The sequence below is a fragment of the Alligator mississippiensis genome, chromosome 4 (assembly GCF_030867095.1).
Source record: "Alligator mississippiensis isolate rAllMis1 chromosome 4, rAllMis1, whole genome shotgun sequence".
Taxonomy (NCBI): domain Eukaryota; kingdom Metazoa; phylum Chordata; order Crocodylia; family Alligatoridae; genus Alligator; species Alligator mississippiensis.
In genome coordinates, this window is record NC_081827.1 from 60,827,690 (window position 1) to 60,855,143 (window position 27,454).

Below are 27,454 nucleotides of genomic sequence, written 5' to 3' on the forward strand. Positions count from 1 at the left end.
TTGGCTGAGCAGCAGACTCCCCCTTCCTGCATGCAGCCCCCTCCTGGAAGACATTCCAGTGCCCCATGCCTCCATTCCTGTAGAACTACCAGCTTCTTCACTTCAAACAGGGGTGTCAAACATATGGCTCATGGGCTATGTCCAGTCTGCCAAGATACTTGTGGGCTATGAAATTTCAAGGTAGGGCCTGCTGCAGAATTTGGGGCCCTAGTAGAAATAGCTGTATGTGGCAGGGGACCAAGTGAAGGCTGTACAATGCAGCCCTGCAGGTGCTTGCATTCCCCTACCATGGCAAGCTTCCACTGGGCCTGCTGCTTGGTACACTGCTGTGGCAGTTGCTGCTGCCATTGCTGCAGTAACTACAGTTGCTGCCCTGTGACCCAGACCAAATCAAGTTTATAAGTGCCTGCAGTCCAGATCTGGCCTCAGACCCAAGGTAAAATTAACACCTCGCTTAAAACTTACACCGCAATTTTGTGCATAAGTATGTGAATACATAATGCATGTGAAGATCATGTGCTAATGCAGGGGTTGTCAACCAGGGGTACACATACCCCTGGGGGTACCCAAGACAGCCCTAGGGAATACATGGGGGCAGGCAGGGACAGAGTACTGCCATGCAGCATCCTGTGCTGCCACTGCCTGCCCAGCTGGATGTGGGGGAAGCTTGCATGGAGTAGCTGCTGCCACTCTGCATCTGGCCACTTGCCCCCTCCACTTCCTGCTTGGCATCCAGCTGTGTGCCACTCCCTTGCTCAGTGGCCAGGGGTACACTGCTCCACATCTGGCTGCCGGGGGGGGGGGGGTGGGTACTATGATGCAAAAAGGTTGAAAACCTGTGTTAATGGATTGATGCCAGCTTCCGGTCTGCTATAAGTCTGTTTGATTGAACCCAGTTTCTAAAATATGTAAAAACTTGTATCCTGGGGGCTTTGCCCAAGCACAAAGATTCTGCTTAATTAGGTCCAATTGCAAGAGTAAAACTGAATTGCAAGCTCTTTAATAGCAGTCTGGGATATCAGCACTTGCCACAATTGTTCTGGTTTAGGCACTTAGTGTACCATCAGAGATATGGTACGATTCTGAGAGAGCACTCTCTTAGTTATATATAACTATATATTGACTTTCCAAAATAGCCAGCTCTGAATTGGACATTAAAGCTAAATATGTATTAAGCACTATAAACTGTTAATTCATTCTTAAAACACATTAAACATTTTAGATAGTATAAACACATCTGCAGAAAAAAAAAAATCATGCAATTTTAACACTGCCAAAAAACTAAGAGCCCCTTAATTAAAGCCCCTACTTTTCTGTAATTTACTATGAATTAAAGCAGCACCTTCTTTCCAGAAAGGACACATACACAACTCCTAAGGATTATCTATTTGTTTATTTTAGTTCAGTTAAAACAAACATACAATGTTTCATTGAAACTGTGTAGCACTCTGCCAACAATTGTAGTTGCATTGTTGTTCTCTAACAATACAGTGGATATATACAATATATACAAACATGTACCATAGGATACCTGCATATGAAGTAGCTAATGCATTTGGGAAATTGTCTTATCTGAGAAGAATCGGAATTATGCATTTTTATGGACCAAAATGACTCGTGTTTATTGCAGCATATACATTCATAATAAATAAAATCTTTGATGCTAGCATACTCTTACACACCTTGTGTAATAACATTTTCCATTTTTAAAGCATGAATCTTCTGTAACCCACCCCCCCAAAAAGCAACAAAAAAACCCAACCAACTTTCCTTTGATAGTTCTTACACAGATGTAAAATGGGAACGGTTTATTGAAGCAATGTGATGATCAGCGATGACAGAGAAATATATACATAAACCCAAAGTCCCAAACCTATTATATACAGTATACTTACAGTATATACATACACATACAATTTATTTACATAGTCTATCATAAATATTGAAAAATAGGTTTAGCTTTAACAGATTAATGCTCTATAAATAACATGTTACAGTTATGACTGAAATATCATGGAAGACAGCAATGAAAAATGAGGTGATGAAACAGTGGTTTAATACTGAAGCTGCTCATTTTAGGTTGTTTGTTGTTAATGAACCTTGAAGCAGACAGATTTACAAAACCAAAAAACAAACAAACAAAGAAACCATATACTGGAGAACAATCTAGCCAAGTGGTACTCAACTGTAATAGCTTGAGAACTATTTAGTCACTGAATAGTTTCAGAGTGATGTACAATGTAATGTCAGACACTTGCTGCATTAGGACTCAAAAGGTATTGATACAACATGATAAGATGCTATCACGAAAACATCTACATCTCATCTCCCCTCTGCTTCTGAGGGGAACCGAGAGATATCTCTCTCTCTTTTACCCTCTTGCTCTTTTATTGTTTCAGAGAAAGAAAAATGTCAATTTTTCACTCCCTTTGATGCTGGATATATAATCTCTTCATCCCCTGCATCCTACAAGTTACATGGAGGGAGGGCATTTTAAATCTTCCTCCATATTTCCATGTTTATAGGGAGCAGGAAGAAAAACATTCTTAGCACCAAGACATTTGCTTAGCACTCCTGCACAGGCATATCAGGCAGCATGTATAATTGATGAGAGTATGATGTCCACTCTAATAGTAGGAGAAGCATTGATGAGGTCTAACATTGCAGGCTGAGAACCACTGGACTAATCATACAAGCAAGATAAGAGAAATGAAGCTTATTATACTTGTATGCTATGGATGTGGTCATTAGTTGTTGTAGTCAAGTATAAATAGACTACAACATTTGCAATTTTTCCATAAAAGGCTGGACAAAGATAAACATCATCTGCCAAACAGTGACTATTACCTAGAATTAATCCCGGTTAATTTTACAAGAATAGCTCTTCAGTGCTGCTAATTCAACTGATTATATGCCATTATTTATTCCCTCTGACAACTCTAAATGGAATTTCAGTGATCATATTTTAAAAACATCATGCCAGATAAAAATAGCTAAACACAGTATCATGACTATCTCTTTAATAAGCTCTGTCTGGGTTTTCAAATCCATCATAATGGTGCTTGAAAACCTGTTGGTAAATCAAGTGTGCTCTTAAATGCAAGTACCATTTCTCTTCAATCTCGGATAAGGAAGAAAGCAAACATGCAAGAGAAACAAAACAGCTAATTACAACCATACAGCACCTATTTCCTTAGCTACCTGATTAGGTTCCAAAAATGTATCTATTTTTGAAGCAAAGTGTATGAGATGACAATCCAGTCCATGAGGAAATTTAATACTACTGGACAGCGTGTTGCATGAGATATCCCAGTTGCCCATGTGAAGAGAATTTGTACTGAGCACCAAGTATTGGTGCAGTTTGTGGATTAGACTTTTAGTATGGACAAAAACTGGAACAAAAATCATCAAGTAATTAAAAATCCAATACTGGATGAATAATTTAAGAAATACTGTACAGTTTGTAAATACTGTACAATTAGTAAACTATAGCAGGACCTCTTTATAATAGTGTATGTCTGGTGGTCAAAGGTTGACCAAAAACAAAAACACTCCACAAAACCCAAAGCACAGCTATAATTGACAATACCATTATTAAGCAGTACTCCTCATTAAACTCAATGAAGAGTTCTGTCTATCAATGACATGATATGACCCAGTATGATTTAGTAAACAGCTATAGCTGAAAAGAAAAAAAAACAAACCCTGTTTTACCCAATTGCACTATTGAGTACCTCAAGAAGGGAAATATCAAGATCTTTACCAAAAAAATTTCTCCATGTTTATTATAGAAAAAAAAGTTTCTAACGCCATCCATTTCCAATAGCCTAATTTAAAAAAAAAAAAAAATAAATAAATAAAAGCCTGAAAATTTGAGTTACATTACCATTTTTTGAAAATATAAATAGTATATTTAAATTTGGTATGCTGACTTAGGACATCAAGAATGACTTGTTTAATTAACTGAATTTCACTGACAACTCTTTCTAGTCAACAATAGCAGACTGACAAAAAAGCTGGGACATTGATTAATTTAACAAGTTATTTCTAATGGCCAAAATAAGCAAAAACCCCAAATCAAAACAAAATAAAAACCTAATTATGCCCCTACAGAAAGGCAAGCTGTATTAAATTTAGAATGCAGACTAAATAGCTTTATATGATTTTGTAAATTTTTGGGATAAAGTTTTATTTTTTTTTTTAAAAATGTTTTCTTAAAGTCAAAATAGTGCTTTGAGGTCCATAAGAATTTTTGGTACAAAAAAATAATAGTGTTCTCTCTCTCTCTCATTGGTTATTTAAAACACTTTGCTGTAAATTAAGAGTTATTTCTCACATCAAATAGTTCCATTAGGCACATTCAAGTAAAATAAAATATCCAAGTAACAATGACAAAAGCCAAACATGGCTTGATAAAAGTCTACAGAGAGTTCTGTCCATTCTGTGGAATGGAATAATATTGTCACTTCCCTCAGCCAGAGACTCATGCGGTTTGGTGTTAAGTTTTCCATCATGCAGAATAGTTTCTTTTAAAGAGTTCACTTATTCTACAGTCAGAAGAACCAGCATTGAAGAATCTGCATTTTAAAGGAAGCAAACTTGCAAACGTAGGTGATTTTCATTCTCAGATATTTGAGTGAACACTGGCATCTGAAGTGGAGTATTTGATATTAAATCAAGACAGTTAATGTCCATCAGATCCAGAATTGTGGGTCCAATCTAGAATAATCAAGGTCATACATCCAGTCATCACAAGTATGCCAGCAAGCAGGAAGAGTATAGCCTGTAAAGAGACAATACAAAAATGTATTTCAGCTTTTTTTCTTAAATTTTTATGGAGCAATAATTATATGTTATAAACTAGTAAATAAAATACTTGCCCCAAGGAGTGTAAGATTTAAAATAGTTAAGGAATGTTACACTATGTAGCGAGATAAACAAATTATTTTCATATGACTTGGTTCCGTTTTAAAGCCAGTCATACTCTCAGTTGATATCAAGTACTAATATGAATGGAACTGTGCAAACAAGCCTGATTCTGGGCCAGAACATCTAAGATCATAGGCAACAAAATCAAAGTGGAGAGGCCCAAATTATCAAGTAGAGGTTAGATCATGCTTCACTCAAATTTTTGTACCACTTTTGAATAAGCATTTGAGGGTAGACATTGAGGCTATAGTTTAAAACACTGAACAGATATTCTGGTGAACACAATTAACTAAATACTGTTTGCAATGAGATGTTTGTATATTTACATTGTTCCTGCCAAGATAGATAAAATGTGCTCCATTGCTACTAATGGGCGCTGACAGACATGAAAAAAACCCAACCAACTAGTGCTTTACCAGAAAAGGCAGCACATTATTTTGACTCAGTTCCACGGCACCTGTATAGATCGGGTGCTTCAGCAGGGCTTTTTGATGCTTCCATCTAAATCTGATTCAATCAGCTATTTAGCTAAAGTGCCAAAAAGCCCTGCTAAAGCATCCAATCTATAGATGTTGGGCAAACTGGGTACAACTAACACAATGTCTCTTTTGGGCATGTGATGTACTCAGTGTGGTGGCACATCAAGTTTAAAGCAAAGCACCTTTTTTTTTTTAAAAACACATCTGTAAGCAGTCAGTGTGGCTGGTCAGTAATGGTGCAACTAAAATAGTTTAAATTGGGTATAGCTCTTGTTCCAAGTTACTGGATATATTAGTATATTATCTAAATTGCAATATCTATACAATATGATAGGTAATATATTATACTAATATACAACAGATAGATAGGTAACGTATACTAGATAGAGGCAAAACACATGGCATTAACTGCCTCTCAGACACTCAGTAGCAGGGGGAGAGAGAAGCAGGGTGGGAAGCGCAGCAGAAAGAGCAGGACTAAAAGGAGCCAGTGCCATGAACTTCTGCTAAGATTTACATAGGTCTCTAATAATTTGTTCTCATCAGCACAGTGACCAAAAATGGAGCATGATCACTCTAAGCAAGAGGGAGAAAAAAAAAAAAAAAAAGGTTGAGAGAGTCACCAGGATACTCTGCAGATAGACTTCCATAGTGGTTCTCTTTTCAATTACAACAGCCTATGAGCCTACAGTTTGTTAATAAAAAAAAAAAAGTGGAAACAACTCTTGACTGCCTATTCAAAAAAAAATTACCAAAAATTCTGAAATCTTTAGATTATATAGAAACAAACTAAAACCCTTGCTCTTAATTAGAGAATGACTAAACTTTAGCATGAATGTACTTTTTGATACATACCCCAATCTTCTGGACTGATTTAATTGGTTCTTTCTTGACAAGTTTAATATAGAATGCAGAAGGAAGTATAAAGATCAGCATGGCAGCAGCTGAGGCACCTGTAGTTTAAAATATTCAAAGTTTACAGAAATGAGTGAATCTTATTTCTTAAGTCATTTAAATAATTTTTCCAATTATTTTGGGGGGGGGGGGGGGGAGGGAGAGAAACTCAGACACAATATAGGTATTCTTACCAATGAATCCAAATATATCTCGAATTGTTGGGACAAAGATGACAAGGACATTGGTAAACACCAAAAGAGATACAGTAATCAAACAGTGACGCATCCAACTGAACTCTTTGCTGGCACATAGCAACTGGGTGATTGAACTGCGGATCTACAATAGTAATAATAAAAAAGAGAGAGACATGATTTGTCACAAAAAAAAGTCCTTAAAATGAAACTTTCAGCTTAATTGCTTGAAAACGTTACCAATTGTTGCCCAACCACCTGAAGATTACTAGAACTAAAAGTTAAGAGAATAATACTGTTTTCCCCACTTTTCTTTATCTATTTGATAGATCTTTATGCATATTTCATTTAAGATTTGTATGTTACTTATTTAGGTTTTAAACACAGCAACACATGGAAGAAAAATACTACATGAACAAACAAAATAGAATGGGGGGGACTATGAGCAGATAAAGTACTCACTTCTTATATAAAACTTTTGAAGTCAATGGTGTAAATTTTGAATAAAAACAGTTAATGTATACCAACCAATAAAAAAAAAAAGTCTGCAATACTTTCAAATGGGTATTTTTCCCACCTCAGTTTCACAATTAAATCAGACTATGTAACGCTGAAAAAGTGTATGGGAAAAATGAGGGATTACCATAGCTGATGCCTACTATCTATGGGTCTTATTCTTTTCAGTTAAATGTATACAAAATTATAAAAACTTGTTACATAAGTCACTTTTAAAGTTAAGATGACAAAAACAACTAAGAAATAAGTGAGGAAAAAAAAATGGCAGTTGCTTTTTTTTTTTTTAAAAAACAATTATTATGTACCTGGAGGAGGAGGAGGGGGAAAGGAGAGCCCATTATTAACTTAAATGAAAGTACAAAATGCATTCTTATTGTAGTAAAAAAAAAAAAAAAATTACTTACTGGGAAGATAACTACAGGAACAGTGAGAGTCACAGCTAAAAGCACAGCTAGACGCACAATAAGAAGAACAACATCTGTACCCAGGACTGCAGAGTAAGTATGAAGCAATTCTGGCTCCACGTTTCCTGCAGAGAAAAAAAAAAAATATAGCATTTTAAATAAACTGTAATGAATACACTCCAGACAAAAAAAATCACTGCATGTAACGGATAGAATTCCTTAGAAATGAAGCAAAACAATCCCCTTCCCTCATCAATCTAAACTGAATTCAAGCTTCAAATGATGTTGCATCAGCTTATCTCTGTGTGGGCTTGTGAAATAGGAAACAACAGAAGAACAAGACCTTCCTTCCCCCACCATTTTACTCACAGGAGTACTCTCCAGCTAGCCCAAATGTTGTTTTGTTACCTACTGACCTTCACTGATTTTGCATGGTTTAAAACAAATCAAGTCCCCAGTTATCAGAATCAGGTAATGTTAAGAAAACTCTTGAAGCCAAATTGTTTTTAGTTATTAATTTCTGGCAGTCTACATTGATATGGTGACATACGTAAATAAGGGCTGAATTAAGGATAAAAAAAAGGAGTACAGGGAAATTAGTAAAAAAGGGAAAATATTGAGAGAAATAAGGAAGTTTTGTGAACAAAATTAGTGGCTAGCGAGACATCAGAAAGCTTATTCTCTTACTGAGACCATATTTCTGCTTGGAATCATAAATTCCCTTTTATAAAATGCATCTCCAATATGAAAAACTCAAAGCCTTTTACATACACATATGAATAATCAACAGGTCTCAGCCACTAAAAGACTTTCTGCATTTTTTTTTTTTTTTTTTTTATATATGGATAAACTTAGGCACAAAAGAGTAAAGGATTTGCCCAAGATAAAGCACGTGTCGACAAGAATTTAATTCTTGAATTCCAGGCTTGTGCTTTAGCCAAAATCTTCGAGTTTATTTTTTATATGTGCACATACATATAACAGGTTCAGTAAAAACCAAATTTGCTTAATTAAAAAACAAACAAACCAACCAAAAGAAACCCCCCCAAAAAACACATTTATTTCTTATTTCTAGAGACATGTTTCATTTAAAAATAAAATAGAGGAGGTAAATGCTCACTATAAAATGTCAGGTATCCAAAAAGAGCAGCCAATAAATACATGAGAAACATGGCAAAGAAGGAAACATTGGATACTTTCATCATTCTTCTTCGGCTTCGGCTAGTAAAAGCAGAAAAATCAAATATTAATACCAGTGAAAACAGTTAAAAGTTACGTACAGTAAATTTCTTTAACCATATGCAATATTTACCCTTTCAGCTCTTCGTAAATAGGAAGAATGGCAGGATGACAGACAAACGAAAAAGTCAAGATTGGTACAGCATAGACAGTCTGAAAAACAAATATACTTTATTAACAGCTTGGTAGAGATGACATTTATCTTCACAATATTTATTAGTAAATTCCTACTTTGTATGTTGTTTGCTCTGTTTATCACAAACTCTGTTTCATCTCAATTTACTGATTAAAACCCCCATCTACTCTAAGACTTTCTTTCATTAACATTAAAACTAAATCTCAGCTTTCACTGTGTTAAGACCCCAATTCTGAGAGGTCTGGAGCATCCTTAAATCCCACTGAAACAGGCTGTAGTTGAGTGTATTCTTCATTTTTCAAGAAGTGCTAAACACCATTCAGGATTAAATATTCAGTCTGTGATCCTGAATACTTTTATTTACAAGAAAATTCTCTCTCAAATGGGTAGTTCTAGTGAAGCTGTGGGAAAATTCATACTACAGTAAAAGCTTTGTTATCTGGCACCCATGGGGAAATCGAGAGGCCTGAACAGGCATCTTTGCCTGTTTGGGCTGCTGCTTCTCCTGCCTTGTTCAGGGCATCACCACCCCTCCTGCAGGCCCGGAAGGACAGGGAGGCAGGTCCCGTGCAGGCTGCTTTGCCCTGGACCGCGGGGGCTCAGTGAAACCGGAAGTGGTGTGGTGGGCACTTTCAGTTTCACTTTACCTTACAAGCTGGCATGCCGGTTGATAGAATGTGCCAGCTTGTAAGGTGCTGGTTAATGGAGCTTTTACTGTATTACAGATTTTGAAGTCAGTGGAGATTTCCCATCAGTGGAGTTTTGTAAGCCTCCTTAGCAAGTGGTATAAGATCAACTTGCTGGGGAGGTTCACAAAAACAGTGCAACTTAATCTGATAAATTTAATCTTTAAATGCTTTCCTGAACAGAGACATGATTGCTTATAGGCCTAATCCTGTTGAGTGCTTTCCTAATTTGAGGCCTTCACCATGAAAGATAGTAGTAACACTCAAGAAAGGCTGGACCCCTCCAGCTCTCTTTGAACTCAACAGGAAATCTGGAAGAAGTTCAGTACCCTGCAGAACAGGGCATATGTCCCCTCAGAACTTGGGGTGGGGGGAGAAATTATCCCATCTCTATTTAAACGTATATGCCTTTAAGAAGAGTGAAATTAATTTGTAGTTACCTGCGAGTTGACGATGAAATATTTTGGTGTACACATGTCATCACTAGTGAAGTTTTGAACAACTGCAGTTGCAACAGTTGCAGCAATTGCTGAATGTGTCACTGTGCCATTCAGTGTTGTGTTCACCAGGTCGTGGTCCATAGGACAAGGGATCTGGAACTTTTTCCAAATTACCTAAAAAGGAAGACCATATTACATTGTATTACATTAATTGATACAATACAATAAAGCTTTCCAGACACCATATGTAATCCTATTTGGAAGTATAGCATTATAAGTGTTGCACAACTGTAGAGAAATTATACTTACAACAATAAGAAAGAAGACCATACACAGTAAGGAAAAGCCACTTGTATATCCTAAATATCCTGTATTCAAGAAAAAGAAAACAACATCTTAATTTTGGTATAAGTATGCATGTTTTTGCAAATACAATGCATTTCAACCCTTGGCCTGCAGACCCATGTAATCTGGCCTATGGGTCTCCCCATGCATAGGGAAATTCAATGGTGGGGGAGTGGTAGTGGCAATTAACACTACCAATGCTCCCCTGCTGCCAAATTTGCAAGCCCCATTGGTTGGATGGGCCCCATTTCTGTGTGGCTTGATCAAGTTGGGGCCCAATGCAGTCACATGGAAGAACAGCCAGGCAGGGCCTAATGTAGCTATATTCGGTCCATGGATCAGATCTGGCCTGTAGATGGACCTGGCACTCCTCATCTGGTTCTCAGGCTGAAGGCGGCCAGGCACCACTGGTCTAAGAACGTTATTAAGACAGACAAAGTTCTCACAAACTTGTTTTGGACTGCCATTTTCCTCAGTTTAAAAACATTTAGATGTAGTAGGGACATAATTCATATTCTCCATTTTCTCAATCCACCTACCAAAATTTTACATTCAAAACAGTGGTCTCTTTCCACTGTTTAAAGACTTTATAATCAATGCCATGAGGGCTCACAATTTTTATAAAAGTAGAAACTTAGCTAACATTAGAAATAGTTATGGGACTGTACTTTATTTCCTTAAGTGCAATTTGTAATGTTTTAGTATTTCTTTCTTTCTTAATATTTGGTTCATGTGCTTACCAACAAAGAGCTGTGTGGTTTACTGTGAGTGAGCATCTCAGTCATAAGCAAAGTTCTAACTTATTTTTATTCATCTAAATATCATGAAAGTCAAATCAACCCACAACCTGCCCTTTACTGAACCATACACACCCACACACTCATCACTGAAATGCAGGCACTTGTGAAAGGCTGTAGATAGCAATACTGTTTAAGACATAGCATGAAAGAGATAATTTCCAATTTAAACTGCTGGCAGAATTTAGCTAACTAAATGGAATTTGCCCACAACACTAGGGCTCCCATCCCCATCTTGCTGGAGTGCCATGTGATTACTGATGGTAACAGAAGGAAACAGAATTCTGCCCCATGTGCCCAAATGGTAGTTACTCAGCTGTGTAATGGACATTTTTTGCAGTATTGCAGTTTGTGATCTTACTCCATGTACTGTGAGAATGCAAGCATCCATATGGCCACATAAGCATGTGGCTCTGCATGCAAAACAATTAAGTGCACAAATTGTGACCTGGCAAACACAAAAGGGATGCAGGCCTATGTTTTAGTTCAACAGCTCAATTGTTAAACACTCATTCAGGAAGTAGGAGGCTAGCATGGCCTACCACCTGGCTTTTTTCCTTGCTTAGCAAGGCCTCTACCCACCAGACTGTTCAGTCAAAACATGGAAGGAACTGCCTCCTCTAGCATCTAACACCCGCTAGTCATGGGTGTTTGCCAGGTGGAATTTCATGACTTCTGCTTGTCCAGAGCATGTGCAGATAGAACTAGATCTGTCCAGTCAGAGTACATCCTACAGCTGCAGGCATCAACACTACATGTGGAGTAGGACTGCCAACTATGCATGTGCCATAAATGGCAGTTATGTGGCTGGGTCACTGACATTTGGGTATGTAAAGTGAAATAAGACTCTGTCCGAGGAGCTTCATTTAATGCACATTATCCTGTTTCCATTGAAGTCAAACGAGAATTTTCCTACTGACTTCAGTTGGAACAAGACTAAGTCTTATAATGTATCTGAAAGATGAGGACTCCAGTTAGTTGCAGTTCCCCATTCCACTGCAATGGAATACTGAGTCAGTACAGGTTCAACAACACGACACCAGCTATTTTTTCAGTACTGACGCATAGGAAGCGTACCACCAACTGAATCTTGAGCAGCACTACATTCGCATTTTCCTCCGTTGCCCTAACAAGTACAATGAGTAGGCCACCTCATGTAAAATTGAGAGACCTGACAAGATCACACTTAAAGGTGGCAGAACTGAAAATCCTGCCTCAAATCCCCATTCACTGTATTCTTTTATATTCTACATGCACTTACTTCTGCAGCCTGAAACTACTTCCTAGTTATTGCTCTTAAGGACTACTCTTCTTAAGTGCAATAAGTGTTCATAGCCCTTGAGGACTATGAACATAAATTGCATACTCTTCTAAACTTCCATGAGTTGAGGAATCAGGACTATGGAGGTAACTATCATAGCAATACCCTGGACTCTCACATGGAAGGTCTAACCAACCATACTTCCATACTTCTCCAAATGTTAACTATGTCAATTATTCTAAAAGTGAATTATTCTCTTACCTAAGTTTTTTAGCAGCGACAAAGGAAGAATGAGCAGTAAAGACACCAGTATAACCAAATAGTCACCATTTAGGTACCATTCACTGTAAGAGAAAATAAAATTACATTTATTAAACTTTGTTATAGTGATGACATGCAAGGGCTAGTCCTCATTTATCTAACATGCTGTTCTATATAAATCAAAGCACCAATATAGATACCCTGCAATGCTACCAAATACAAAGATTGCTTTGTGCTAAAATGTCATACATCAATGCAAACTGAACATTGAAGATACTGCCTTTAAGATATTTGAGAATATTTTAGCTAGTTACAGAAAAAACTGATATTTAAAAGCACCTTTAGGAAAAAAGGTAGTTCTAGCATATACTTTACTATCTGAATTTCACTCATTTCAGTTAAATACTATTTGAGTCAGGTAGGAGCAATATCCTATTTGCTACTACCATGCTTCCCAGTTCTCTTTTCTTCCCCAAAAAGAGCAAAAAAAACACACACACACACACACACAAAAAACCAAACCCTTTATGTTGCCTCATTGCTCTCCAACCATACATACAGAGAAAGCCGATACAGCCTCTGGGGTATCTATCGCCTCACTGAGATAGCTTTGCGAGGTCAGGGAGATCATTTGGTAATTTGGCTCCACTGAGAGTTGCCAGCAGGTTGGGGAGAAGCTGCTGAGGGCCATATCTGAAGTTGAAACCCAAGACCTCTAGCTAGTTTACTTCTTCCACTTCGTTCTGTAATCTTTCACATTCTATTAATGCTGGAAATAGTACTTTTAGATTCATAGAAGGACACACTATTATTATCTACTATTTAGATAAAAGAAAAAAAGATATATTGTTGACTTTGGCTGGATGTTTAAACACCAAAAGCTGTATCTGGCTTTCTTGTAAAATGGGGTAAATAAGGAGTAATTTGAAGTCACCTAGGAGATAACTGAATTTAGCTGAAGCGACGGGGCCAACTTCTCTCACTTCTTTACCTGGGATACCTACACTTAAAAACCATGTGTAAGAAATTCTCAAATTAGTGCAATTCAGATGTGTGTAAGATAAAGCTGAAGTACTAACAACTTGTTTTGTTATTTTTTTTTTTTGGAAAAAGACAACATTCTGATGGATAACTTAAAAATAAACCAGATGACACCAAGTTTTAGCATTGGTCATAAGGATGCATATTGTTGCCAATTATGGACAAGTAGTAACAGACTTTCACATGTTAATGTAGAATACAGATGCATACTTTGAACGTATGCTGCAGAGCATAAAATTAAAGAGCACGCTGGAATAAATGAATTGGTATTTTTTAAAATTGCCACATTTTCTCCTTCAGTGCTGGCATATGATGAAATCTAATAAAAAATTGAGGGAGTGGCACCCAGAACTCTTGTGTCCAGAATGGTTTATGGCTGTGCAGGTGGGAATGCTTTTGTAAAAAAGGTGAGAAATGGGGATTTGCAGCCCTTCAGGTGGGGAGGCATTTGCTCAAGAAGTGGAAGACCCAAGGTTAAGTGGTCTAATCACTAAATTATTATGAGGACTCCCCTTTCCCCTTCCGTAGCATTTTCTGGACTTGCACATCTAAATTCTGCCCAAGTTGGCACCAACTTTTTTTTTTTTTTTTTTTTTTTCAATCTAACCCTAAAGTATTAGAATCTCTAGAAATTAATTTATCCCTCAGGTAATAAATATTTTCCATGATGTTAATGTTTGAAAATCATCTTATCAGTTCAAACTTCTGAAATACATTAGGATATAACAACTGTGACCAAATTTACTTTTCAGGATTAAGTAATATATTAGCTGGCACATCTGGTAACACTTACCAGATAGTCTTACGTAACTTATTCCATAATATGATGCAAGATACATATATAATTTTAAAAACATCTTTCCTAGTGGAGGCTGGATCCAGAGCAAGTGCTTGATATTGTCCTATCCTGAGTGGTTCAAATAAGAAAATCCTTACTGAAGCTCAGCAACGAGCTCTGTACCCGATTCAGAAGCTATACTAAAGTGTTCCAGAGGAGGTTTCTGTATAAAATGTATGCAACATCCATTTTTGTTTCTAATAGTTTGTCTGATGTGGAGTTCTAACACCTACCCTGTGCTTTCTTCAATGTTCATAAATGCCTTGATGACCAATGGTAACTCGTATTTCACTATGAAGAGGTAGCTTGACATAGCTGTAGGTGAAAAACATTACAGATCATTACAAATATAGAATATGATACATGATGCAAGAGCGCCACAAAACATGTTTCTTAGCTTTACTTGAACAAAAGTAGTTAAAGAAAACACGTTATGTGAAACAATAGTCTCTGAGAATAGAAAAAGGAACATTTATCACTGAAATAACAGGTATTTTTAAAAAGCCCTCACCTCCAATGTTCTGCATTGTAATTGATCCAGAAGCTGCAAGTTTTCCAGCTAAACCAAATGCCTTCAGTCCTAATTGTTCATATAATAAAGACCCTACAAAAGACAGTCAATTAGAAATTCTTATGTTACTAAAAAAAAAAAAAAAAAAAAAAAAAAAAAAAAAAAAAAAAAAAATTGTATTAAGTCAGGAATATCTAGCGGTAAAAATATTAAGAATTTACTATACCTCCTTCATTGGCTGTCTTCAAGAGGAGGTGAACTGAATACAAAGAAAACATTGACACAAATATCAAGAGAATCCTGGGGAAAGAGGGAGAAGGAGCAAGTTCCAATAAGTTTTAGACAGTCTCAATTCATTTAATGTAGCCCTATTTAATTAAGGATATTATTCAAATGAAAGAAAATTGAGCTAGAACAACCCCTCACCCCTGCAATGATATCAAATGCCATGCAATCCAATCCAGAAAACTTAAACCAAAAATAAAAGTGCAAGTTCTTATGCTAGCTAAAAGTTCTGAGGAAGGTACAATCAACTACTGTCTGATCTAGAAATATCATACTAAAAATCCATATCTGAATAACTAAAATAGTATAAACCGGGTCTAAACATGGGATTAAGGAATAATGGCATCAGTACAAGGGTCCCTTTTTACTGCAAGTAATGTGTATAGTAGTTTAAACTTAAAATGTGAACCAATTCCATTGTATTACGATTGATCCAAGACATTAAATGCATTAAAAAAAAAAATCCTTCTGTGTATTGTTTTGAGTTGCTCTAAGCAGCTGTTTTACTATTCTCTTATAGATCACCGTGTTCAGCCCCGCAGAAAATCATGAAACGAATAGTATAGCTGACTAGGTACTTAGGTACACAGAATGGCCACTTGGAATGGTGATGAGGTAGTTCAGGCTCAATGCCCATTTGGTTTCTGGCTTGTATGCTGAAGCTGCCAGCAAATATGCCAATGATTACATGAATACCAATTCGCTAAGAACTCAACTGAGACTACATCTTGCACAATCTGTTTAATAGCTATCATATATTAAGAAGTTACAATCACTATTATAACCAGGGCCAGATTTTAACAACTTTGCTATTAAAAGCTATTTGCAGTGTTATTAATCCTCTGAGCTGTGAACTCTTATTATTAGCTTAGTGATTACAAATCTTCTGGTACCATAACTCCTAATTGTACTGTATTTTGTAATAGCATGTGAATTAGTTTAGACTTCTCTCAGCAGTAATCCAAACCTGCTTCAAATAAATAATTTTGAGGGAAAAAAAATAATTACTAAAGAGCTAAATTTCAGGATTTTGTGCCGAATTATTCAAACAACTGACTTTAACTTGCTTCTATCCACCCTTTCTTTTCCTGTCTTCACCAACTCCTACGAGATATCCTAGCATGCATTTTTCTGGTGACCACATAACCACTGCAGAACCTCTCCAGAGCATGAAATTGGCACATAAAAGGGTCAGATAAGTATCTGTTTACTATCTTAATGTATGGCATATTTTTGCCAATTTTTTTTTTTTTAATTCCTGGAGTTTTATGAAGTAATTAAACGTATTGTTTTGCTGAGAACTTTATCATGCCATATGTTAACAACCTCCCTTAAGCCAGCTTCACACACCAGTGGGTTTCTGTGGTAATTGTAATATTAGCAGCTAGTGCATGCTGGGACATCTTCTAATGGAAATCAGTGATCTACAACCTTGAGGAATCTGAGAAGACAAAAAAAGCTAAACTTGAAGTCAGCTAGGTGATGAATATAGCTGACCCCCTTGTTTTTTTTAGGGCTTTGTGTGACACTATTTATTTAGGGTAAATACTTCTCTTAACAGAGACCTACAACTATTTTTAAGACTAGTGTTCAATCACTTGATGACACATCGTATTAGACCGTACCAAAGCCAATATTAAAAAAAAAAAAATCTTCTTTAAAGTACTCTAACTAATTTCACCATACCATATGCAATTGTGCTACTGTACAAAGGCTGTGTCTACATTTGGTAGAGATATAAAAAAAAAACTGGGAGAGGTACCCTGCCAACACCCTCTAGTGGAGAGACTAGCAATAGGCTCCTTTGCTACTATAGCTTAAACCAGTTTCCAAACAGAGGAAGTGAAAAATGACACTTTTGCTGATGCAACTGCGTCTGTGCTAGGGCTTTTACTGGCACAACTATGTTAGCTCAGGAAGGATCACATACTGACTGGCTTAACTATAATCAGCAAAACTTTTCTGAGTACAGACCAGGACTAATGTGCAGGAAACCCCCCTCAAAACTATTCTTAGCTATTCTGCTCTATTAGCTGAACTAAACTTTGAGTCTATAACCTTTAGCAGGAGTTCAAGTTATCAGGAGAAATCCTGGCCCAGTATTAAATTGACAGCAAAATTCACATTCATTTCCAGGATTCTTTCTAATAATCGTTGAATGAAAAAGAATGTGGAATTGGGTCCTTAAAGTACATCTCCCTCCTTCATTAAAAATCATTGTAATGATTAACACCAGGCCATAGCTTATCAAATAAAAAGGAAAATCGACTTTACCGATAGAACAATACAACTCATGTTTATGGATCTGTTAAAAGCTTAAGTCTGCAAGTTTCAGAATAGGCCAAAACTGCTACCGCGCTAATTGCTAAAGCAGCCAGTAAGTCCTCAAATGAATCCTTACATAACTGAATTTAGTGTCAGTTTTGCTGTCTACCTCCCTGAGGTAAGGATCTCAGCACTGCTGCTTGTCTAATAATAATTATTGGGCAAATTAACACTTTTAATTTATCAAATGATACTTACACAAAGAGAGCAATTCCAGTGTTAGCCATGGCATAAGAAAGTCCAAGAATGCCACTACCCACAATTGCATTGCTCAGATTAAATACTGACATTCCAAAGGAAGTAGTACCCGGATGCTGTGGAAGAGGAGGCAACTATTAACAGAGAACCAGTTATTTTCCTTTTGATTTAAGTGAAAATGACTATGTATCCACCAAATTGTTAGTATGCTAACTATAAAACACTATTAACACATACTTACATATTCCGTTTCATATTTCTTCTTTCCAAGATTGGATTCAAGTAAAAAATTTTGATTTTCTGGATCCATATCTACGTAATGGCTGTAAAAACCAAACAACAAAAATCTATCTTTAATCATCATCACTAATGTCTTTTATTTTCACTGCTTTTAAAATTTATCAATGCTTTTTATTCCTTTTCGAGGGAAATCCAAATCAATCAAAATTATATATTAAATAAATATATACCATTGTATATTCAAATTTTTGTATTTGTAAGACATGCAAGATACGTAAACATTCACTGTCTTAAGCTCCAACGGACATTTTATGGTGCTGTACAAAATGTTACAGGTGGAAACAAAAAAACAACAGATGCAAACAAACAAACAAAAAGACCCAAACCCTCTGACCTCTTCATAGCAGTTGGTTTGGTTGGGTATGAATAGCTGAAGTCATTGCTATTGGAGCTATAGCTGCTGCTGTCCTCATCTGGAGAGATGTTAAACTTGCCCATTTCTGCTTTGGTCATGGCGGAGATATTCAATACGCTTCCCTCAGTTACCAAATGAAATAAGGAATCTTGAGGCCGATGCCCCTTCTGCGGTGGCAGCCGAGGTCCGCTCCCTCTTTTGTCCTTGGCTGCTGGACTTGCCTTGTCTGTGAAGGTAAAAAGGAAACGTCAATACTGCAGTGGTCTCTCGAGCTAGGTCACGTGGAGAGCTTCTGCTGCTGCTTGTCGGGGCTGATTCATCCCCAGCCAGGCGAGTGGAAAAGTACTAGCCGAGAAGGGAGGGGAGAGGAAAGGGGGGGGGAGAGAGAAGAGGGGGACGAGAAGGAAAAGTACAAGACACTGGCTGAGGCATAGAACAAAGATAATCTCCAACTACAACACACAAGCACACGCCAGGAGATGTGATCTGAATATGCAAGGCTCTGCCTTTGTGCGCTTGTATGTGGGGTTATCCCAGATGTGCCCTCTGGTTCACACAACAGCTCAGGGGGAAAGAAAAAAAAAAAAATCAAACATACAAATCCAATGCTTGGAAGGCATTTGCCTCCAAAAGCAAATCCACCTTTGCGTGAGGCCAGTGAGGCTGCAGGGCGAACACTGCAATATTCAGCAGATTTTATGACAAAAATGAAGGTACACCCAGGTAACATGCTTTTTTTTTTTTTGCTACAGCATTAAGACACGAGGGAAAGAGAGACGCCTAGAAGGGCAGCACCTCCACCCGGGGCCCCTCCTATACAGACCAGGAACGAAAAACTGATGCAACATTGATGTGAGATTATCACATCGCCGGCTTCCGTGCTGCTCTCGTCTGTTTACCTCCCACTCCTCCCTCCCGAGACATGGGATCCCCGCATTTTAAATGGGAAAAAAAATGCAGATCAGTCACAAGACTGCACCAGCAGCGTCCGGCCCCGCATTTTCCCTCTCCTTTTGCACGGAAACTAACAGCGGCGGGACCCGGCACCCGCCTTCCCCGAGCAGCCCTGCAGCCTCCCCGCGGGGCTCAGCAGCGGCTCCCGAGCAAAAGCAGGAGCAGGGCACAGCCAGTGGCGTCGCCCAGCCCAACCCAGCCCTCCCGCACCGCACCTCACCTCACCTCGGCCGGCGATGCCGTCCCGCGCGGGGCTTCCCTGGTCGCTGCGGCGCGGGGACACGAGCTCACGAGGCGTTTTTCAAGAAGGGCAGGGAAAACAAAAATCCTTGATGGCTGAGTGGGGGGGGGGTTGGAAAAAAAAAAAAAAGAAGAAAACAAAGGCAGCAGGGACGGGCGCGCCACGGGAGGGGCGAGGCGGGAGCTGTGGCAATAGCTGCGCGCACTGTCAGAGACGCCGCTCGATCTGTGACTGCAGCTGCAGCCACCGGGACTTTTTAGACTGGAATGCGGATACGTCACCGGAGGGGCGGGGCCCGGCAATGTGCTGCCGCCTCGCCTTTGTGTACCAACACCGCGCCGCGCCCCGCCCCCCAGCCGCGCGCGCTGCACGAAGGCGGGGAGGGGGGCGCGCTTCGTGTCCGCGTTGCCCCCGGCAGCAACAATTACAACTACAATGATAACACCACTGCAGGGATCCCAAGCGGGCCGCCCGGGTGATGCTGGCGGTGGGGAAGCGCTTCCTTCTGCCGGTTCCCTGAAGCCAGTGGGACGCTCGCGCTCTGCTTGGGGCCTCCCTGCGTTCAATGAGCGCCCGCTCCCCCCGGCCCCGCGCTGCCCTACGTCACGTTTCATACGAACAGTCCCCGAGAGCCGCCAGGCCGCGGGGGTGCTGGACCGGTGAGGCGGCTCGCGCCCCCGGGAGGGGATTGCGGGAAGGGCCGTCACTGCGGGGCGGTACCCCTCCCCCCAACCCAGAGCAGCCGCGGGGATTCCCACCCCCCTCCCGGGAGAGCGGGGTGCTCGAGCCCCTCCTGCGCCGGCGCAGAAGGTTCTAGAGCGGCGCAGCGCGGGGCGGGGGGCGGTTGCGCGCGCACAGCGCCCGGCTCTGAAAATTTTCCACAGCTGCAGCGGCCGCGCGATCCCCGCCCGTGGCCCCCCCGTCGCGTGACGCGGTAGTCAGCGCCCTCCTCCCCCCACCGGGGCGGGGCTCGGTTCCCATGGGAGCGGGGCGCGGGCCGTTGGGGGAGGGCATTAGGCGTGTCTGAGCAGGTCTGCCGAGCCTGCTGCCACTGCACGTGCCCGCCTGGTCAAGGGGCCCCGCCAGGACATGGAAGCGGGGGCATCCAGCCGCCCTCCTTCACCGGCCAGGTTCCCTGGTGACACCAGGGAGCAGCCACAGCGGGTGCGTCGAAACCCAGCCCCCCACAGAAGGGGAGCAGGATACGCCCCCAGCACCCTACCGACGCTCCTGGCGGCCCAGGCAAACTTTTAGTATCGGCCCCCCTTTGTGATAATAATACAAAATTACCATTACCATTTGGGTCCCCTTTCTGTCTGGCCCCAGCCTTGCCATTGGGTTGCCCCCCACCTCTTCAGCAGCTGCAGTGACAGCTGGGGCCAAATGGCACCGCGGAGGGCCTGCCCGCTGGCGAGGCTGGCACCAACCCCCAGCCACGAGTGGAGGCTGGGGAGCGGCAATATTGTTTTTCAGGGCAGACCACAAGACAATTGACCCAATTGTACAAAACCCGTCCACAACCGAACTTTAAAATCAGGTGTGAGTTCGGTGCTTAAACTCTTTCATCTTAAAGCGAGGCGGGAAAGTTTGGAGCAATTGGGCAAGTGCCTGTTTTGTGCCCATCACAGATCAGCCGACCAGGCCAGCCCGGCGCCTATGTGGATTACTTGCCAAGGCAGCCTAGGGCAGGGTTTGTTCCCATATGTTCAACTTAAAAAAAATAAATCAGTTATGTAAATGCTAGAATGATGTATCTTTAAATTACATCCAGAGCATCTACAGTATGCAAGGTGCTCTTTATCAGCTTGTATATGAAATCCAGCTAAATATGGCAAAATAGTGGTAAAACTACTTGCAAATCCAGCCAAAAAAGCCAAATTGGAGCAAGCCTGCATTTTGCAACTTGTGTTACTGGGGGAAAAATAAGAAATGCAATAATGCAGGTGAAGGGAACGTGTCAGTTTAATTTTGGAGAAGAAATACGTACCTTTTGACCTGCATATACAAATGCAGTATAATACAGCTTTTGTGTCAAAGGCATCCCTATGACCACTTATAAGGCAATTAAATTTTAAATGAGACGGGTTAAGTTCACCTGTTCATTTCAACTTGGCAGCTTTTAGTGCCACTTCTATGTGCGTGGGTATGTTTGTGCATGGGTAGGGGGGTGTGCAAAAGTGGCCACTGGCTGATCACATAGCTGCAATCACTATGGTGGGGTAGGTGCTGCCCTGTGCCTTGGTACTGCCCTGCTATGCCTCTGGGTCCTGTTCATGATACTCACCTAGTTTTGGCAGGTTGCAATAATGATTGTTTTCCCCCTTTTAATATTATTTTACATAATTTGGTTTATTTGTTTCACCTGTCCTTTACCTGGCTTGCAGTGGCTTCTGATAACTTCTCTGCTCCACAAGTTTATTGATCTCTTGCCTTTCTTTAAATGATCTTCATTTACATAATGGAGTTAGACAAAAGCTATTGTTTTTACCTGGTATTTAGTTTAGGCTGTATCTGTTTCTTTCCCAGGCCTGAAGAAGGTTGATAAATAATATTAATCTAGAAAGAAAATATTATATTAGAGCAGAGCATAGAGCCCTCAGGGGAAGGCTTCACTGTACAAACATGTTGCAAATAAATGTTCCTGCCTTGAAAAATTTACAATTTCTGCAATCCTTCTTTTGTCATATAGCTTTTTGATTCAATAAAATATATCACATTTTTACCTTGTTCTTTTTCTTTTCTCCAGGATTGATACAGCTGCAAATAATTCCTGGCAGTTTGAATTTTAAAATTTTGTATTTAATTTTTTTTTGTAACTGCAAACACATCAAATATATTTGTTGCTCTTCTGATTATTGAAATATATTTTGAGACAGAATAATAAATTTAATTAGTCGTCAGTTCTTTCCTACAATTACTCTACCATATTATTTTTCTTTTGCTTCTCATTTAGCCTTGTTCTTTTTTCTACTTGCTTCAACCTCCTCCTTCCTCCTTTTCCTCCTCTTGTCTCTAGGCTTTTCCTTTCATTCCCTTTATCCCCTACCCTCCCTCATCTCTGTATCTTAAACTTTGTTCTGTACCTGCCTTTTCTACCTTTCACTTTGTTCCTTGTGTGTAGTCTTCACTTGCTTCACACTTTCTTAGAGCTTTGTTGTTAAAGGGGAACTAAATTTTCTGTCTGAAGATTCTGTATCTACTAGGCCAGGGGTATAAAACTCATCCAGCCACGTGGGCTGGATGAGGGGTGTGGGGCTGGTCTGCAGTCTGAATGGAGTATGCAGACTGGCCACACATACCAAATCCAGCCCATAGGGCTGCTCTGGCAAGAGCACTGCATGCAGCATGCACCCAGGACCAGCTGCATGTGTTGCTTGCAGTCAGTGCTGGTTCCAGCCCTGTGTGGCACTATGCAGCATGCAGTGTATGGGACTGGGAGTGCTCCAGGGCATGCTCTACACAGTGCAGGGAGCCAGTGTGGGGCATGTGGCACCCTTGCCAGACCGGCCCTACACACAGGGTCTGGCACATGGGACTGGTCTGAGGGCCTGATCCAGGCCAGCCCTGGATCCAGTGCACAGGGCTGGTCTGGTGTGAGTGCCACATGCAGTGTGCGTGTCAGACTTCCCCCTCCCCCCCAATGTTACATGCAACAAGCACTGATTTTAGTTTGGTGCGGCAGGAAGAACACAGGGCTGGGCTGGGCTGGGCTGGGGCATGTGCCCTGTGCCCCTGTGCTATACTGGTCCTGCATGCTGGATCCAGCACAGGCAGCCTTTCTGTGAGTCCAGTCTGGATTGGCTCTGGATCCATTGTACAGGGCTTGTCTGGCATAAGTGCTGCATGTAGCATGCAATCCAGACCAGCCCTGCACTGTGTGCAGCCTGAACCAGATAGGTTCCTCATGCCAGATGGAACATGTGGGGCTGGGGAATGCAGAATGTGTTGCATGTGGCGGGCAGCACTACACGCTGGATGATACAGCTCCACTGGCTGGATTCAGCTCGTAGGCTCTATGATAGCCCTGGACTAGGCTATTTATTTATCTTTAAGACTGTTGGCAATGAAAGAAACTTTTTTCTTGTTTTCTTTTTTGTGCATTTCACAGTTCTGTAGTTTCACTATTGCCTATGACAGTTAATTTGCTAGTTAATTTTATCTTGGTGAAAAGGCCCTGTAAACGTCAGTGGCCTGAACCCTTACACCATTTGGGAACAAACAAACAAAATCCAGGACATTTAAAAAGTCTTCTGGCCGTGGGTTGGAATAACCAAAGTTAGGTCGGAGTGGGTGCTAGGATCTTTCTGCATCTGATGCTTTTCCCTGCAACAGAACAATGTAAGCACTGCATCTGAAACCCCCCACCAGTGAGTGCTACTGAAGCCCTATGTCCGTGGGCTGTATCCAGTGGCTCTGTGAGCCAGATCCAGCCCATTGGCTTTAGGTTGCTGACCCCTGCTTTAAAATATTCTATAATAGAAGCCTCATATGCTAGTAGTGTTATTGTAGCCTGCAACGAACTCTGCACATGTATTTCCTATTATGATTATAGTCTCACATTCCAGACCGCTATAGTTTAAGGGTCCATCAACTTTGCACTCTTGGATCTCTGTTTTCAGGTCTATATTTTTTGGCTGTGAAAATTCACCCCCTGCTGTAATTTGCTCTACAAGTTCTCAGCCTGAGAACAATTTATTTTGAAATTGGACTAGTGGGTTTTAAGCTAGGTAGGAATAGTATTTATCGTGTTCCTGTGATAAATTAGCCTTGATTTTTAAAATATATACCATACAGAAGTTTCTCACTTCATATTAATTCTTCATATCTTTTTTTCACTTCATATTAATTCTTAAGATACATTTTGTTTAAAAAAAAATTGGACTATTATCTGTACCACATGTGGACTACAGTAGCTTATTTTATAACTTTGTTACCTACATTGTAAGTTATATGCATCGTAACATTGTAAAAGTCGAATCTAACCACTGGATTTTGGAATGATACTTCATAAATTGCCCAAAGGTGCATAATTAAGTAATGTAATATATTATTTCAAAACAAATAATTTTTACAGTTTCATATTATTAATTATGGCTGTGCTTAGTAAGAGTATGAAACACTTTAAACTTACAATGTATATAAGGTAAAATATAATGCATTGCTGAGGGGTTGTGGAAGGCACATAATACAAATTAATGGCAGTATGCTAAGAAGCCACAGAACTCCGTGCAGAAAACAGTGGCACCTTACATATGATTGTACTAACCTACATAGCTAGTCCATGGTATTATAAAGGAAGGATGAGATACCTGAGAATATGTAAGGTGTCATACTTCATGGGTTTATGTGTGTGTAGATCCACCTGTTCACAAAATTTAAATAGGGCAGAGGTTTCTGGACTTTTCCAAAGTTCTGATTGCTGCTTTTAGCACACCTGTACAGCTAGTGGTATTCTGTTCTGGTCTCTGATCATGTATTCTTTTCTCATACAGAATTTCTACTGAAGCTAAGAGAAATTGTGGCCGTATACGGAGTACAGGATTTTTATGCTGCCCATTGAGACTCATGATAAGTTGTGTATGAGGAATATCCTTCAAATGTTATTTCATTCAATATACATAAAAGTCTTAGTCTTTATTTGCGCTCTGGTTGGCTGACTGAAGCAACCAATCAGAGAGCTCCAAGAGCTTTTGGACAGGAGATGGTGTTGCAGAGTGCCGCCATGACGGTGTGGGGGCCAGGCCAGCTGTGCTGGCCTGCCCCCACTCCCAGCCCTGCTCCCTGTATGCAGCATCAACGGAACAGGGGCGGGGGAAGAAGGGGAACAGGCCTGTTCCCCCCTTCCCTGACCAGATGAGAAGAGGGGAAGGGGCTGGACATGGTAGGATGCGAAGCTGCCAGGCCCCAACAAAAGCGGGCAGGGAGGGGGAGGGGGGCATGGTGATGGCACGCTGCTGCTGGACCCTGCCAACAATAGGGAGGGGAGTGGGGAGGGAAGGCAGGCAGACATGGACCTTAGCGCGGGGTTGGGGGTGTAGCCCTGGACCCAGAGGACAGTTTATATAAAAGGCTTAATCTGTCCATCTGTAACACTTTATTTGCACTTTGATTGGTTGTCTGAAAACCAATCAGATTGCTCCAAGAGCATTCTTGACAGGAGGCAGTGGTGGTGGCACACCGCCATGACAGCAGGGACTCAGGGAACAGAGTGCTTGTCCTCCTGGCCCTGCTCCCTGCAGGTGGCGGTGAAGGAGTGGACAGAATGAGGGCAAGGCCAGCGGTGCTGGCCTTTCTCTCTCCTTTGTTCCCTGCTGCTGCCAGGCTGCAACAATAGCCACTAGGGAGGGGGAAGCGGGAGCGGGAAGGGGAGGGGGGGTTCATAGTGGTGGCGCGCTGCCACTGTTGGGCCCTGCCAGCAGCCAGAAGGGAGGGGGAGCTGAGAGGGGAGGCAGGTGGATGCAGGCCCAGAGCAGGGGGGTTGTGGGGAGTGGTGCTGGACCTGAAGTGGGGGGAAGGGGGGGAATGGGCCCAGACTAGAAGCAGTGGGGGGAGTGGCCCTAGACTCGAAGCGGGGTGGGGTAGGGGGGAATGGGCCCAGATTGGAAGCAGTGGAAGGGGATGAGGGGACTGGTTCTGGGCCTGAAGTGGTGGGGGGAAGGGGTGAACGGGCATGGACTGGAGGCAGTAGCAGGGGAAGCAGGCCTGGACTGGAAGTGGCAGGGGGAAGCAGGGAAGCAGGGCCAGACCCAAAGTGCAGGGGTGGTACAGGGACAGGAGCTGGACATGGGCCTCTGTTCCCACCTCCCACATCATTCTTGACAGGCAATTTGCTAGTCCTGAAATATTTTTCTTGTGTTTATTCTAGCCTAGCAGCACTTCTAAAAACCATATTTATTATACCTTAACATTCAGAGTTATACAAAAGTCAGGGAGAAATCTTGACCTTCTGTTTGTAAGTTAACCAGTTGTGTAATTGTGTTGCAGTAGACTCAGGACAGGAAGTGCTGCATGTAATAAACAGAAGAATACCTACCTACAAAAATGAATTTAGTCTTAAAGGGGCTCTACTAGATGCTATAAACATACTTTATGTTTCCCACTCTATGGGCACGTATATAAATGTTATTACGGTGCATGAATAAACTCCAGAGTTTATTTAGGTGGTTTTTGCTCCTTGGCATGCTGTTTGAATGGAGCAATAAGCTCTGGAGTTTATTCATGGATATCACATTGAGCCAGGGTAGAGCAGCCCTGGCTGGCAGGAGGTCCCAGGGGTCAGCCTGCCTGCCTGAGGTAGCTCCCCTTGGCTCAGCGTCTGCACAGAGGTTGGCGGGGGCATGAGGGTGCTTCAGCACAGGGCTTGCCAGCTGGCAATCCCTGCATGGAAGCACCCTTATGCCCAGCCAGCTGAGGTAGTGTCTACATGTGCGCTGCTGTGATCTTTTTTATTCTACAGCAGGATAGCATTTGTATTTACAAGTACTGTCCTGCTGCACAATAAATTAGTTTACTTCAGCCTAATAGATGTGCACATGTAACTGATCAGATATTTACTCAGCAGCTAAAAAGTCAACTGCACAGTAAATGTCTCATGTAGATGCACCCTATAACATTTTCTTAAGAGGTTTAAATATAGCACTCTCTCCCCATTCATTCCGATTGTTTCCACTTAGAACACTTTTTTTCCTGAGAGATTTTTATGTGTGTGTGTGTGTGTGTGTACATATATAGTTACATGTATGTGTATGTATATTCATACTTCTGAGAATAGTATTTGTTAACCTGAAACACCTCACTCTCAAAACCTAAATATTTTTGTCTATAT

The 27,454-nt window shown here is 40.9% G+C and overlaps 1 protein-coding gene across 2 annotated transcripts; it reads right to left on the reverse strand.

Moving 5' to 3' along the window:
• Positions 1 to 1,374: 1,374 nt before the first annotated feature.
• On the reverse strand, positions 1,375 to 20,294 carry SLC38A2 (solute carrier family 38 member 2). 2 transcript variants are annotated; one of them, XM_006260847.4, is made up of 16 exons: positions 19,614 to 20,294; positions 18,414 to 18,660; positions 18,021 to 18,102; positions 17,780 to 17,895; positions 15,198 to 15,271; positions 14,972 to 15,064; positions 14,694 to 14,775; positions 12,582 to 12,664; positions 10,227 to 10,285; positions 9,918 to 10,091; positions 8,729 to 8,808; positions 8,537 to 8,637; positions 7,417 to 7,541; positions 6,497 to 6,641; positions 6,264 to 6,361; positions 1,375 to 4,783 (listed from the first exon to the last, which is right to left on the reverse strand). In XM_006260847.4, the coding sequence occupies exons 2-16, from the start codon at positions 18,530 to 18,532 to the stop codon at positions 4,685 to 4,687; spliced, it is 1,530 nt and encodes a 509-aa protein (XP_006260909.1). In that variant the 5' UTR covers positions 18,533 to 18,660; positions 19,614 to 20,294; the 3' UTR covers positions 1,375 to 4,684. The 2 variants fall into 2 exon arrangements, with proteins under 2 accessions (XP_006260909.1, XP_019348391.1); XM_019492846.2 differs by having other exon boundaries at positions 19,609 to 20,294.
• Positions 20,295 to 27,454: the final 7,160 nt, after the last annotated feature.

What these genes read in the sequence shown, in the direction of transcription:
- SLC38A2 (XM_006260847.4), bottom strand. Translation starts at nt 18,532, where the DNA reads ATGACCAAAGCAGAAATGGGCAAGTTTAACATCTCTCCAGATGAGGAC. An exon ending in GAAGACAGCCAATGAAGGAG is followed by an intron (nt 15,065 to 15,197) that starts GTATAGTAAATT and finishes TGTCTTTTGTAG; the next exon opens with GGTCTTTATTATATGAACAA. An exon ending in GTCGCTGCTAAAAAACTTAG is followed by an intron (nt 10,286 to 12,581) that starts GTAAGAGAATAA and finishes TCTTGAATACAG; the next exon opens with GATATTTAGGATATACAAGT.